A 15,094-nucleotide genomic window follows, 5' to 3' on the forward strand; every position below is an offset into this window, starting at 1 on the left:
TGATTTTGGGCCAGAGTCTTTGGTCCAAGATCGTGATGGGAGGCGGGGCCTTTTTTTTGGGGATATTAGCAGTCTCTTGCGTTTCTGCATGCGCTGAGTCCTCGAGGTGACCGTCAAACGCGTTTTTCCCTGCTTGGGAGGAGCTTTGTGGGGGTTGGGGGTCGCGAGACTCTTCAAACTCCATATCGGAGAGTTCGGAGCTAGATAGTGACACGTTGGTCACTAGCTTTGTACGCCTTCTCTTTGCGGCGGGTTTTTTTACGGCCGAATTTGTGGAGGCATTTACCACTGGCCTAGGGCTGGGCATGGGAGGGGGCTGCTTCGTTCCTGAAGTGGAGGGATTTAGCAGGCTTAAAGGGTCGCGGTTTGCGGGTGACGGAGAGATAAAATCCGGAATTTTTACCGGGGTGTTTTCCACTGCGCGGGGGGGCTTTGTATAAATAGCCGCGATAATATTGTCCTTCTCCTCGTTGGATTGGACAAGTTTAGCAATTTGCTGGTTGGATTTTTCCAGCTGGATAGAGTACTCACTCGTAATCTTCTCCAGGTACACGTTTCGTCGCCGGAGTTCGGCGAGTTCGGCTGTGATTTTGGCCAGTGTATCGCCAAGGGAGAGCGGGCTGTGTTCCCGTTGATTGATTTGGTTGTCGCAAGGGTCTCGTCCATTTGGCTCGAGGGATTGCAGATCTGCTGGCCGGCTGTCAGTCATGCTGGACATCGGAGGGAAATGGAGGGCACTGTTGACACTCGCACTAGCACTGACACTTGCACTATGGAGCGCGGGCAATTCGGAAGATGTGTCTGTTTCGGATAACAGCGCATCAAAAGAGTTGGTCATATTGACCTTGGGTTGTGGACTAGCCACCGCAGAATTTGTTTGACTATACCCTTGAGAAGGGCAAGCCATACGAGCCACCCCTGAGGGCGGCGTGTACGCGGGTGTAGAATTTAGCGGAAACACAGTCGCGCGGCGCGACTAAGTCGCGTTTACGGAAAGAGATATATAGGTAGCCCTGAAAAGGGCCGTTTAGAGAGAACTCAAGAACTCAAGTCTGAGTAAGAGCGATGCGTAACGGGCGTGCGCAGAAAGCGTGCGTTCGGTACGAGCGCTCGAGCAAGACGGCAACATGAAGGTGTGATACATTGCACTGTAACATAACACTGAAAGTTTTTTAATCCGGCATAGACCATTACATTATTTTAGAGGATTAATCAAAATGAATTTATTGTATAAAACAACTTGTTAACTTTCAATATTTAAAATCAGTTAACGGTGTACATACAAGGTCGTTTCAATTAAAAATTTAATCAAGGTAGGATTGGTAGGATCAGCTTCTGCAGACTTACAATAAGATTTAAGAGCTGCTTGTATAATTGTCATTAATTATTTGTTAAATGTAAAACAAATAAAGCTCTATGTTTTATTAACAAATTTTCTTTATTTTACAAATAAACACAAGCCCTTAACATAAAATAATGAATTTTCACTTTATTTATACCTAAAACACCTCTGTTATAGTGGGATACAATGCTCCATTCTTATGAGACTCTTCATGTCACTAAACATCTTTTTTAAGCCTTTTTTCTTCTGTCATCTCTTTTAGACTAATAAACTCACGTATTTATTTGATTGTTATTAAAGATTTCTGTAACACAATACGTATTATATAAGTAAACTGTTTATTTGAACTATAACGTCCATCAGTTAATGGTAAAAAGCTTCAGGTATTGTAATTTTTTTCATGTGGTCAATTTTATAGGCCATATAAGATAAGTAGAATATTCGTACTTTTACATGTCGATTTTTAGCTCAAAGATAAATAGTAAACTTGCCGCAAATAGCACAAAATACGTTAAATATTTATTGTCTATTATAAGAATTTTTTGCGACTGGTTTATAATTTATAAAGTGACTTTACTGTAAATAGCAATAATTATTTGGATCAGCGCCATCTAGCGGTCTTTATTTTTTGGCCAAAAGTGGCTCCTAAAATTCTGAATCAGAGCAATCAGGATAAGAGCCATTTAGTCAATTATAAACCAGCCGCAACTCATTTGATAGCTATAAAATCAAAAAATAACAGTATATGTGTTTTTGGCGGCTAGTTAACAATCTATTTTCTACCAAAAAATCGACCTCCTATGCATTTATACTTTTGAAGATCAATTTACGAGTAAAAGATACACTGGTAACTTGCCGCCAAAAACACATGTTCTGTTATTTTTTAATTTTATAGCTACTAATTGAGTTGCGGCTGGTTTATAATTGGCTAAGTGGCTCTAACCGCTAAAGGTTTGGTTGAAAAGTTTAGGGCCACTTTTTAGTTCAAAAATCCGCAACGCTAGATGGCGCTGATCCAAATGATTTTAACAATATAGAGCCATGTTATCTATTATATAAACCAGCCGCAACTAATTTGATAGATAGACATAAAAAAGTTAAAATTTTTTGTGCTATTTGCGGCAAGTTTACAATCTTATCACCTAAAAATTGACCTCTTAAAGTATATATTCTACTTACATGGTTTAATAAAATTGACCATATGGCACTACTTAGAAGTGATTACTATAACTACTACACATGATACATCTTACACCGTTCTCACTTTACCAGAATGATAAAATCAGGGGCTGTATTCCGCAAATGCTGCCAGCAGTTAAGAGTTGCCGCCCGACCATGCGGCGTTACCACGATCTACGTATTTTAACTGCTGGCAGCATTTGCGGAACACTTACAGCCTGTCGTCGTTAACTGTACAAAAAACACTGTTATTGTTGTTCAGAGTACTTATACTTAGGTATTGAGTTTAATAAGTATATAACTGATGCGGTATACCTTTTACACGTGCAATTGCAATCATTACTAAAAGCGTTCAGCCACTATAACCACTGCTGTAATGCTGCTTACTTACTGTCATTTTCAGAGAATGTCAAGTCGAGTGTTCTCGGAAATCGATGAGGTTAAACAATTGACTGTGTACGAACTGAGAATAAATATTTTACTATAATCAAACCACTCGTAAGATTTATTGCTGCGGTTTATCATCGCGAACTCGTCAACATATGCTTTGGCAGAAGTTTCTTTTTTTTCTTAAGTATATAGCTATCGCAATGGTGCGTACACACGTATAATCAATGGTTTATGATACACCGCATCTATTACTCAGTAGTTTTTCTATTTCAAGAATTTACGTTTTCTCTAATTGACCAGTGCTACAAAGTTGCTTTGGTGTGTAATTTTCTTGTGATTATTTGTTTTATTAATGACTGAAAAATGTAAGAAATTGATGATTCTCACAGAAATTGAGATTCTACAATGTGAGATAACGTGATCTACTCAAATTTTTATAGTTAATGGTATTTTGCATTAACTTTAAAGAAATTTTCGGGAAGACACACAGGGTGGATGGATCGCATATGTACAGTTTAAAAATAATTAAAATCAAGTCGTATTTTGTTTTCAAAAAATTATCCTGGTGCTTTATTCGGACGTCGGTGTGAAGCTTTAACAGTAGAAAATATGCCACTGCATGGTTAAGTCAATAAAAAACTTAGTCAAAGAGTCCAAAGCCCATGTCTTCATCTTCGGATTCAGACTCTTCCTTCTTTTCCTCTTTCTTCTCTTCCTTCTTTTCTGCTGCAGCAGCTGGGGCAGCAGAGACGGCGGCAGCGGCAAATTTGCTTGGATCCTGTAAATAGTTGACACATTATTGTTCATATGTCAGTAGTAAAAGCCATTTTATAAAATAAAATTTTTTCTATTTTATTATCAGACTTCTGCAAGGGTATTTCCTACGACCGCGACCAGGTGGGTTTAGCCATTTCTAGCCCCTGGCCGAGCTCGGTCTCAAAGATACTAATTGTCATCATTTAATTTATAGGTAGAGTAAATATACTATGATTTACATTAGGTTTTAACTAAAATTTTAAATTAAAAAGCTAGCAATAGGAAAAATTTATTCTAAAATCGAAAAATTTATGTATGTTTGAATTTTCAACTAGTTACGGGAAATTTTTCTTTGCAAAAATCTTAGCCATAGTATTGCTAATGAATACAAAGGGTTCTCGTTCGAATCTAATCAAAATACAAATTCGTATATAGATGTATCTCAATCGTACCTTGATGAATTCCTTAATGGTGGCTGCTTCAGGGAAGTCGACATCTGTGACAGCAGCAACAGCCAACAAGTTCTTGAACCCATTGGCAATGCTGTGTGGAGCACTGGCAATTGTGGGATAGCCAATGGCTAAGCACACAGAGGCCAAGTTGGCAACTCCAGCCATGAATTTCTCACGAAGATCTTCAGGCTTGATGTCAAGAATCTCGGGAGCAAAGATGGTTCCAGAATCGTACACTTGTTCGACGATCAAACCGTACGAGAAGGGAGAGATGTTCAGGTAATTCAGAAGTGAAGCTTCTGAAGGGCCGACCTTGTCACCTGGCTTCAAGATGTGAACATCGTTCTAAAAATAAAAATTAACATCATTGTAAATACTCGTGAAAGATTTACTTGTTCTAGTACTATATTGCTAAACATGATTTCACGAACTTACGATGATTTCAATTGTACCCTTGGAGATCTTGGTTGGGATACTCAGAGCCTGGAAGAAAGAGGTCTTCTCGGGACCCAAGCCAGTGTTGTGAGCGGGGATGATAACACTCAATGGGGCAATGGCACCATTCCTGGCAGGAGCTCGGACTTTGTTCTCGAGTAGCTTGTCCCTGACTTCGACAAGGTCTCCACGAGTGAAGACAAAGCCAACATTGCCTCTGATGTGGGGCAAGAGTTTTTCAAGAGCAGCGTTGCGCTCAACGTGACCACGGATGGCCTTGCGCATCATGGTGTTCTTACCCATGAGTACAACTGCAGTCCCACGCAGGGACATACGGATCTGCTGCATCTGCTTGGAACCGACATTGTCCGCACTGACGATAAAGCACTTGGGATAATCATCCAACAAACGCTGTAAAAATTTATCACATGTTAATATCTCCTTATAGATTTCTATATTTTATATGATATATTCAACTATTACAGACTTCACTAGCAAATGCAAAACCTGGCGAGATATTAAGACGTACAAACAGAATCTCATTAAGTGATAAAATGTATACAATGGATATTAATCATAGTACTTGATAACACTTACAATGAGCTTGGTGAAGTAACTCGCTTTCCAGGTAGTTTTGTCCTCCCTACCCATCTTGATGTGTGCAGGGATACCTTAGTGGTGTTTGAGGACTGGAACAAAAATTAAAAGAATTGTTAAAGATTTTTGCAAAATTGGGAAAAAAGTCAATTTTTATGAGGTATTTAATCAGACTGCATCGTAGATGCATTTATCAGCAACGGAGCCGCGACCAGGTGGGTTTAGCTATTTCTAGCCCCTGATCGTTGCTCGGCCCCTCTGACGTTAATTTTTTTCATCACTTGAATCAATAAACAAACTATTATGTTAAACTAATAATTATTAATACTCATATGGAACCATATATAAGTCGCGACAGCCACGTGGCTATGTAACCTCAAAAAGCAAGCATGTGCAAAGCGCAACAATGCATCGTTTATACGATAAAAAAATATATACTTTTATAATTATTATAAAGAATAAGTAATCCTTGAATTACATTCATCACTTTAATTCAGAACAAATTTACAAAAACTAAGGAAACTCTAACATTTGATCACATCTTACCTCACTACGGCGTTAGGCGCAAGTGAACGGAAAAGAGACGCTTGTTTGGTTTGGCGGAGAGAGGGCCCCAGCCCCCAGCCCCCAACCCCCAGCGGCCATAATTCGACTCTCTCCCGCCGCCGAATAGGCTACGTTGCGCGGGAACTATTTTCCATTTAAACGGTTAGTTCTATGACTTAATTTTAAGAAAAAGTAGATAATTTTTATTTTAAACAAATTTTATTTAAAACTATAAGTCATATACAGACGTTACTTCATAAAAGATGGTTTCAATTATTTTTACATGTTACATAAACATAATGATAAAACTTTGTTCTTGTATTTAAGTGATTGAAAAATCATCATCTACTGAACAGAATATGACAAAATCTGTGTAGCGCAACTTTTCAATGTAGTTAGAACAAAATCAATGTCGTTAGTGTCCAAAGCAGCAGAAATGCACACCCTCAAGCTGGGACGTGGACGTTTTTTCTCGGCATCTAGGTAAGCTGGTGTGATAACCATTAGACCATTTTCAATGCACTTGTTGGATATTTCTTGAAGCAATTTTAGCTCCTTATTGTGGTCCATTTGTTCCTTCAAGTATAAATGCTTAACAGGGGATTCCGGATCACTTGTGCACTCAAATAAATTAATATTTTGGATGCCTTCATCGAACTTCATGCAGTTGTCTTTGAGTGCACTGAACAACTCTGGTTTGTTTTCCATTATTTCTAATGAAGCAATAGCTGCCGAGGTCAAAAGGGGTGGCAGTGAAGCTGAGAAGCAGTAGCCTAACCCTGACAATCTTTGGTGTTCAATGACAAAAGAAGAACCTACGCAAAACCCACCAATGGAGCCAATTGTCAATTCCAAGGATCCTAGAAATATTGAAAAAGTTATTATTATTACACTTTAATACTGATTAGGCTGTTTTCCAACTTACCCATGATCATGTCAATTTCATGTCTGGGAACATTGAAATGTTCAGTGACACCTCGTCCAGTGGCTCCAACAGTTCCAATCGATATAGATTCGTCAACAAAAATACGCAGTTTGTACTTTCTACTCAGAGCAACTAGTTGAGGCAATGGGCAAACCATACCAGTATTCATGTAAATACCTTCTACGATCAAAAACTTTCTTTTTCTTTCAACTTTGTTTGATTTTACTTTAGTTGAACCAACATAAGTTTCTAACAGATTCTCAAGGTCTTTTACATCATTGTGCTTAAAATATTTAATATTCGATCTGGCTGCATCAAGGCCTTTTTGTATAGAAAAGTTGACCTGCTCGTCGACAAAAACTAGGTCGTTTCGCTTGCAGTAAGCAGGTATCGCTGATGCAATGGTACTAAAGCCATAGGAATAAACAATAGCTTCTTCCATTTGCATAAACTGTGCCAGACGCTCCTCTAGCTCTAAATGCACATCCACAGTACCATAAAAGCCTCTTGGCCCACAAGAACCAACTCCATACTTTTGTATGGAGTCGACAGCTTTTTTTTCAATGTCCGCATTCTCTGTCAATCCCAAATAATTATGAGTGCCCAAGTTCAAACAGTCGTGTCCATTGACGTTTATTCTTTTGCCAACTCTGGAGGTTACTTTTTTCGGATTCAAGAAAGGATGGTCCTTTTGGACCTCTGGTACAAGTGGCTCTGGTGTCCACTGCTCCAACCTTCGCTCAAATTCGTCGGCTGTATTGTCTTCTGATTGATACCTCCTCTTGGCAAAAAACCAGGCTATCCACAGGACTGTGAAAGCCACGAGTATTGTGTGATATTGAGGTATAGTGCTCAATATGTCCATGGATTCCAAAAACACGAATTTCGAACTCATTTTTGTAATTTATTACTTTCACTTTAACTCTAAACGTTACAAATTGTAAACCACTTGATGTGAAAAATATCGTCTAACCTCGACTATTCAGCTCTCTGGTTGAGCGCTTTCTGAAAGTAAAAACATAAGATCACAGATTATCGACTATTGGAATAAAGTTGCGAGTAAAAATTTTATGCAGACCATTCTTTTATAGGCATTGTCACATTCATGAATTATTTATTCGATGGGACAAAAAAGTCAACGAAATGTTACTGAATCTCCGTTTACGCTTTTTTGAGTCACTTATCATAATACACAGACGTGTGTTTGTGTTGCATATATAGATATATCCTAAACCACGAGCACACTGAATCGATTCAAAAAACTTTGTTGGCTCTCGTCTTCTATTAGAATATATATTTACATTTCTCGAATTTAGAATAGTTGAGATTGGCATACATAATTATAAACTAGGAAAAACTATAATGACTCTGTCCCTAATTAGAATACACTTTTTGTAAGTAGAAGGATAAAAAAAGAGATTTTTCATTAACAAACGCGTACATTGTGTTATTTTAACAGGTAGATATAAATGTTTCATGATTGATTTTTACACAGAGAAGATTGAATGTATTTTTTACAAATAATAGTAACTTATTTTTTCGTGTACATTGTTATTGGAAGTTGTACTTGCTGCAAAAGTTTTTTTATTCATATATTTTAATTAGACGAGACATGTAAATTCTGGAAAATTAAACGAGACGTGTGCAAACATGAAAAACTTTAAAACGATACATTGCAAATAATGTACTTACTTAAACTTGTACACTTGTGTCTTGATTTTTCAATAAACTTTATACACATCGATGGAATTGTGAAATTTGTGAGTTGACGATTTAAAAAGAGCGCGTTTTGAAGTCTACTGCACACGCGCATGCGCGAATTTCGTTCCTACGAGTACTGCTAGATGGCGCTGATCCCATTTTTTCAGTCGCGAGTCGCGACTGTCGCGAGTCCGATAAGTCTGATTCACACGTCGGATTGCATTATTAAAGCTACTTCTAAATAGTTGCGTATACACGTGTGTAACCGCATTCGACCGCTTTCGCCGTTCGTCAAACAGATTATTAAAAATAATTAAATGAAATTACCACGTGTGCTACAAGCACTTGCGTACTAAACGATTATCAATTTACGAACATAAAGATAATTGTGTATATACATGAATCCGGCAAGCGCTGGACGCGGTCGGAGCAGCTACTCTAGGAGCGGCTTTACTTCACTGCACTGAATCATCGCACACCCAACCACCGACCACACCGCTTACGGAGCCAACAGTAATGTGCTTCGGTGCTTTGCTGTCGTGTCGCCTGTGACTGTACCTATAGTCTGTTGTTGGCTAAGCAAGTACTCTGCTGTTAAAATATCAAACAAATAAAAAAACGAGCTCACTTGGCTCATACTTTGATCGTCTCTTGGTTTTTTTTATCTATCTAGGTACTTGCTTACAAGCTCTGAATACCAGGATACGGGTGCACGCTCTATAGTGAAGCTACTCGTACACCAGCAATAGTTTTCTCGAGGACTCCTTTTTTTTGCGAGGAGTTGCGAGTGTATACATCTTACATACATTTTTAGGTGCAAAGAGTCAACGTGGGAATAAAAAAACAATATAGTAATCCATCAGAAACGTCACTAGGTACATTACTCTTATATTTATAAAAGGAACTATTATCTTTCTACCGAGTTGGTGCGAGTGTTTGTGTGTATACGTGTTCAGTGACTGAATCAATTGATAAATAGATAATACAGCTGCCTATCGCTGCTTCGGTGACGCTTAACACTCCGGGCGTTTCCTCTGTTGTCAGTATCAAGGTAAGTAGTGTAATTTTCTTCACCTTTTTTCAACTTCATCGGTATCATTAACGAACCTTACCTGCCCATTGTCATGTGTTTAACACACACATTCATTTAATGATAACAGGAAGTTTGTAAGTACATTAATTGAGAAACTGCATACGTGTATATAGAATGGGCGAATATGTAACTCATTGTATACCTAAACGTGCATAAGTTCAGTGATGCATAATATGTGGTGTGGCTATCATGGAACACAATTTACGTAGAGGATGTACATATGTTATGAGCATATATATTAAAATAATAAATTAAATAGTGAATTATAGAATATTATTATGCCGGCACAGAGACTGTCGCTGTAATCGCTATATACCTTGCATATATACAGATATATATTTGCGCCATTACTAATCTACATTGTGTACTTGCGTGTTGCCAAAAATTTTAAATGGGTAGTTGTATATACTTTATACATTGTACCTATCTTGTATTAATTACCTCTACACATAGACACATGTGTACGTACATGTTCCCTTTTACATTTTCATCTCTTGATCTTCTTCCTTTCTAGTTTTCCAACCACTGCTTTTAAATGAAGTGCATCACTCACTTAGTTAGAATCAAGGACTTCAACTCTCAGTGTTTTTCTCCTTTTCCCATTTCTACCGTATATAGGTATCATACACACATGCAATAGTGCCTAGGTACCCATTGCTTAGCGCTAACTTTCGGTCATTGCTCCAATTCATCTGGAGCACTGGAGAAGCGCTTACTCTCAGCTGTCTGTGAGAGGAAACATTGTATACTGGTACAGCTATTATTACTTACCTTATCCATTGTTCTACAAGGCTTTCACATACGTATAATATGAAGTATTTGGTGCAGAAGTGAGTCGGTAAAAAAAAGTCTTGTGCTGCTTGTTACTATCTATGGGAAATATGCAAGTTACCGCGGTCATGCACTCCATAATGAGCCATGTAAGGGGTGGATCATATACATAATACGTAAGCAGCAGCCCAACCATTCTGTTCCAGCATAATTAAAGGACCGTTACATTGTTTTTTGCTTTTTACCATTACTTGGACGTAATTAACGATGCTTAAATCATTTTTATGAAAACATAGTTTTTGATGTATGTATCATAATATTATACTAAAAAAATTTACCTCGTTATTTTTTTGCATATGATTTCATATTTTATAAAATATCGGTTTTATCTCTATGACTCACTGGCAGACAACTCTGTCTTGTCTGGCTCATACGATTGTGTGAACGCGCGAGTCTGCTCTTTGCCATATAGACACACGGTAAATCATATGATGCTATAAAGTACCTGCTTCTTCGAAAATGATCAAGAGGATGATATCACGAGCTGGTTTTAAAACTACGATTCATAGCAGAACAATATTGTTAATTATTATTATACATTTTATACTCTAAGAAGTAGTTTTTTTTTTTTTTTTTTTTTTTTTTTTTTTTATATAGACCGATGCCGTTACGATATGTGATATACCATGTTTAAAAGAGGAAAACTTGTTTTGCCCTTTTTTCCATCACTTTTTTTGCAGCGGAATTTTGCTCTTTTTACCACGTACCGCTGTGAAGTAATTCTGTGTGAATACTTTATAAATAACAGTCGGGTGAGCCCGAATAGCAAGGTCGCGGCTATATTAATGGCTTTGGAGCTGCGTACACGTATTTTTAGACTGCGGCTGCGCCCCGAGAGATAGTTCATATTATATGTTTTTGTAAGTGAGGTAAGTATAGTGGGTGCAATACGAAAAATGCGTTATTTTTTAAAAATACTTTAATTGAATGGCGGTAATTTGATAGTAGGAAAAAATTTGATTAAGATACAAATTACAAACTAACTGGATGTTTTAAAAATACGTTTTGCAGCCGATTGTAAACTCGTAAACAGGAGATCAAGCTAGTGTATTTTTTATGTATATATGGTTTTATTTAATTAATGTTTTTGAAGTGTGTGTGATTTAAATTTAGGTTTATTGTAATTATTTAAAATTATTTCATGAAAGAAATGTAAAATTAAATTATAATCATTAATATTGATGTTTTTTTAGTACAAAATTTAAAGTGATAGGAATTTTTGACCATGGCTTACAAAACTATGGGATGGGTAATGTTGTCCTTTGAAATAATGCTGTTTTTATTCAAGAAAAATTTCATGACGTTTTCAAACAAATAACAAATCTTTCATCAGAACACTTAGATATGTTGAAATAAAATCAATTCAAATGAGTCCAGTGTACAATTTTCTTTTGTATGTAAGACAAATTTTTTCTTCTTGGTATTGTTGAATCAATAACATCTAATCTTCTTATCGCAAACGATATATAATGTTTATATGTGCAGTTATACCCATGCACCAAAGGAATGTCAATATTTTTCAAACGCATGTTTTCGTATTAAGTGTCTAAATATTATTAGACGTCTAAACCCCTTAATAAATCCTTTCGACCGGAAATTAATCCAAGTATCATTTCTAGCATTGATTAACAAAAAATTCATTATTGTTTAAATGTAATCTAAAGTAATAATCAAATAAAGAAATTTTCAACATGAAAAAATCTTTACGTCTGTGGCATGAACACAAATATTATGCTTGTTTATTTTATTGGTTGCTTTATTTATTGATAAATTCAGTGGTTTTTCAATAATAAAAAATTTTCTCTGTTCAACAGAGTTGCTACCTTTTTTGTAGCCCACAAAATAACACCGAGTGAACGTATAAATTATAAATACTTCATAAAAAAACTCGCAGATCATTACCAAAATCATTTAAAAAATTTTTAATCTTGTGTTCTGTTCGTTTTTATCGATATCAATTTTTGTATTTCATCGACATCATTTCGTGGACTACAAAAAAAAGTAAGAGCATTATAATACGTTGTGTTGAAGATATTATGTTAGATTGCATTGCCACTTGAATTGTCGATATTAAATTATTATGAATACTAAAACAGAGATAAATACATAAAATTTAAAAAAATTCTGTTGCCATTCTTTGCTTGGTGATAATGTGTTTGGAAAAATTTTATGTAATTAAAAAAAAACTAAAGACGGTAAAAAATAAACAATCAAACAATTACATTAAAAATAACGAGTTCCTCGGAATATAGTGTTTTTTATAACGACTATCAGTTTTTTTTTTTTTTTTTCAACAAGATCGGTATTCACGAATTTTTATACGGTAAACGAAAGTAGAAATTAGTACAATTTTTAAAACTATTTCACGTATGATAATGTAAATAGATGATACAACTGATGTTAACGCAATAGCAGTTTTTTTTTCTCTTCAATCTCAAAACGTATGATCCCTTCATCACTTTGGCACATTGATTCGCGATTGTTATAAAGAGCTCCGAACTTGAAACTCTGCCAAGTATTGTTGCCTCATTATCGTCTACCTAATATATATGTTGTAAACTACATAAGTACGGTTTTATGTACATGTATTGTCACGTATTAAAGTAGTAAAGCCCTGCACTGTTGCTAACTCCTAAGTTCGTGTCTTTGTATTACCTGCCCTCTTACATTTTGAGTATAGCACGTTGCATTTGTCATTTTAGATAAAACACTTCGATATTTTTAATATCTCACTATCAAAACCAAGTCACGTGGGCAAAAAATTATGTCCCGATTCATATCGTATTTCTATATGTACCTTGGCTATGCTAGTTTGATACACCCAAACTGCGGACTTGGTGGTAAGCGTGTAGTCCTCCTATAGTCGAAGAAACTCGGGGGGGTCATGGGTTCTCGAGTCCCGTTGAAAAATATCGAAATTTTTTTTTTCTCGGGCGTGTTCGATAAGATAGATGAATCCCCGGGACGGCCCAATAAACCAATTGTTGAACCTCCATATTGGCTTCCTTTTCCAGGGACACTCGTTCAGCTCGTTGGTATACGGCAAAATCGGGATCATTAAACCCCATAATGACCATAGGGTGTACTACTCGAGACGATTGCTTCGCTGTAGTAAAATGGATGACATCAGAGTTGTTCGAGGGTGGGTCCCACACGCATACTTGGGATGAAGATGAGGGAGGGTAGTAAGGACAAAAAATAAGGAATTAAAACTGGTAAAGGTACAGTCCAAACAAAACCCTCTCTTTTAGATATCATCAGCGAGAATAACCGGAAGTAAATCGTGCAAGTTATTCGTTCCAACATCATCGTTGCAGACTACACTCGCGCAAGACGTCATTATCGCTCGCTTCCGTGTGTTCGGGGCACCAATGCCCGCGTGCACGAAAAGGAGAGGAAAAGCTCGCTCAGCGAGACCATTCCGTCTGGTCACAAAAAAAAAAAGGAAAAGAAACTCCCCCTCCCTCAAAAAAAAAAAAAAAAAAAAAAAAAAAACCAAACAAGCTCGACGTGGTGTATCACGTAAGCCGCACGAATGTGTACATCCCTCGGTTGGTGAGGGAGGTCATGGAGGGTATGGATGAAAGAGAGAGAGAGCATCGGTCCAATTTCCCGGCGCCTCGTCGTGCAAGCTCGGAAACGCAGACGCGCATGCACGCAGTCGCAGAATCCATCGCTTTGCCCTCTCGACCCCCCATGGCCCACCCCACCCCCCTCCTCGGCAGCATCACCCGTGGCGTGGAGCTTTTACATCATCAGCTAACTGCAGCCAAGAGGCGTGGGCTCGTCAGGCGTGGCGGACAGGCCCAAGGGCCACCACCAACAACGGTCCTCTCTCTCTTTCTCTCTCTCCTTCGCTTCGTTCTTTTTTTGAATGATAATTTATACGAGTCTCCTTGCCACGCATCGACACCACCCCCCGAGTAAGTGACGCGCGTTTTGTTACTGACGTTTGAGTGCTCGGAGATAAGGGAAGACGGAAAGAAAAGGTGTCAACGACGCCGTGGTCAAAGAGGGAAGGTGCATGCCCTCCCGCGATCCTGTCAAATTCGCGCACATTGTGTGTACAGTGCGGGGGTGTGATTCTGTAATTGTGTAACACACGCCAAAAGTGTCAAAAGGGGGAGGGAGACGCGGGACGCGGGACAATTAACCAAGTGGTATACATGCAGCGAACGGGGAGGAGGGAGGAAGGATGATCATCCGGGGTGAACTCGGAGCCGTTGGCGAGCCGTTATTCCGCGTTTATCGATTGCCAGCAGCCCCCTGGCTGGTGCGGCACCCGGAAAAGCTCTGAGCGGATTTTTCCCCTTTTATACACACACACACATGTTGTACAACACGCCCTGCTGCTGCTCCGTGGTTGCGCGTGTGCGTGGCCTACTCGCCATCACCACCTGCATGCGGGACATCCTCCTCGATGACGCGGGTGCCAAACAAACACAGACATTTTTCCATGCCCGCGTTTTTTCTCAATCGAGGACGCAACTTCTTGGACATACGTTTGACAGATGGAATTTGTGCGCGCACGACCAAGACTACACGTAAAAGAGGCTGATCTATTGTAACACATTATGTTATCATTGTCGGTACTATTGTACAATTATTATTTGATGATGTGTTGGATGTGACGAGTATATGTTCGATATCAAAGGCGGTGTATGCATATTGTACACGCGCGTACAAGAAACGAAAGAGGAAACTATAATACATATATATGACACCAAAGAAGACATTAGAGGCCCTAAATAAGGAGTTAAGAGATAATCCAATACAAAAATATTCATGTAGTTACGTATGAATTGTACACAAATAGCTGTGTATATATATAGATTATATATTATATA

The 15,094-nt window shown here is 38.0% G+C and overlaps 2 protein-coding genes across 3 annotated transcripts; both read right to left on the minus strand.

The window, feature by feature from the left end:
• Positions 1–3,452: 3,452 nt before the first annotated feature.
• RpLP0 (ribosomal protein LP0) lies at positions 3,453–5,761 on the minus strand. Its single transcript, XM_014359066.2, has 5 exons — positions 5,698–5,761; positions 5,152–5,243; positions 4,555–4,965; positions 4,120–4,464; positions 3,453–3,689 (listed from the first exon to the last, which is right to left on the minus strand). The coding sequence occupies exons 2-5, from the start codon at positions 5,203–5,205 to the stop codon at positions 3,552–3,554; spliced, it is 948 nt and encodes a 315-aa protein (XP_014214552.1). The 5' UTR covers positions 5,206–5,243; positions 5,698–5,761; the 3' UTR covers positions 3,453–3,551.
• A 158-nt stretch (positions 5,762–5,919) lies between these two features.
• On the minus strand, positions 5,920–8,354 carry Spt-I (serine palmitoyltransferase subunit I). Of its 2 annotated transcripts, none has more exons than XM_089591198.1 (3): positions 8,315–8,354; positions 6,623–7,627; positions 5,920–6,557 (listed from the first exon to the last, which is right to left on the minus strand). In XM_089591198.1, exons 2-3 carry the CDS (start codon positions 7,515–7,517, stop codon positions 6,043–6,045), a joined length of 1,410 nt encoding a protein of 469 aa, XP_089447324.1. In that variant the 5' UTR covers positions 7,518–7,627; positions 8,315–8,354; the 3' UTR covers positions 5,920–6,042. The 2 variants fall into 2 exon arrangements, with proteins under 2 accessions (XP_089447324.1, XP_014214560.2); XM_014359074.2 differs by lacking the exon at positions 8,315–8,354 and adding an exon at positions 7,701–7,802.
• Positions 8,355–15,094: the final 6,740 nt, after the last annotated feature.

Source organism: Copidosoma floridanum, unplaced genomic scaffold (assembly GCF_036245765.1).
Source record: "Copidosoma floridanum isolate Cflo_tuat_1 unplaced genomic scaffold, Cflo_Japanese_pri ptg000013l, whole genome shotgun sequence".
NCBI lineage: Eukaryota > Metazoa > Arthropoda > Insecta > Hymenoptera > Encyrtidae > Copidosoma > Copidosoma floridanum.

Coding starts and splice junctions, on each gene's coding strand:
- RpLP0 (XM_014359066.2), bottom strand. CDS start 5,205: ATGGGTAGGGAGGACAAAACTACCTGGAAAGCGAGTTACTTCACCAAG. Junction 4,966..5,151: donor GTTACTTCACCAAGCTCATT/GTAAGTGTTATC, acceptor AAATTTTTACAG/CGTTTGTTGGATGATTATCC. Junction 4,465..4,554: donor AGGGTACAATTGAAATCATC/GTAAGTTCGTGA, acceptor TTTTATTTTTAG/AACGATGTTCACATCTTGAA.
- Spt-I (XM_089591198.1), bottom strand. CDS start 7,517: ATGAGTTCGAAATTCGTGTTTTTGGAATCCATGGACATATTGAGCACT. Junction 6,558..6,622: donor TGAAATTGACATGATCATGG/GTAAGTTGGAAA, acceptor CAATATTTCTAG/GATCCTTGGAATTGACAATT.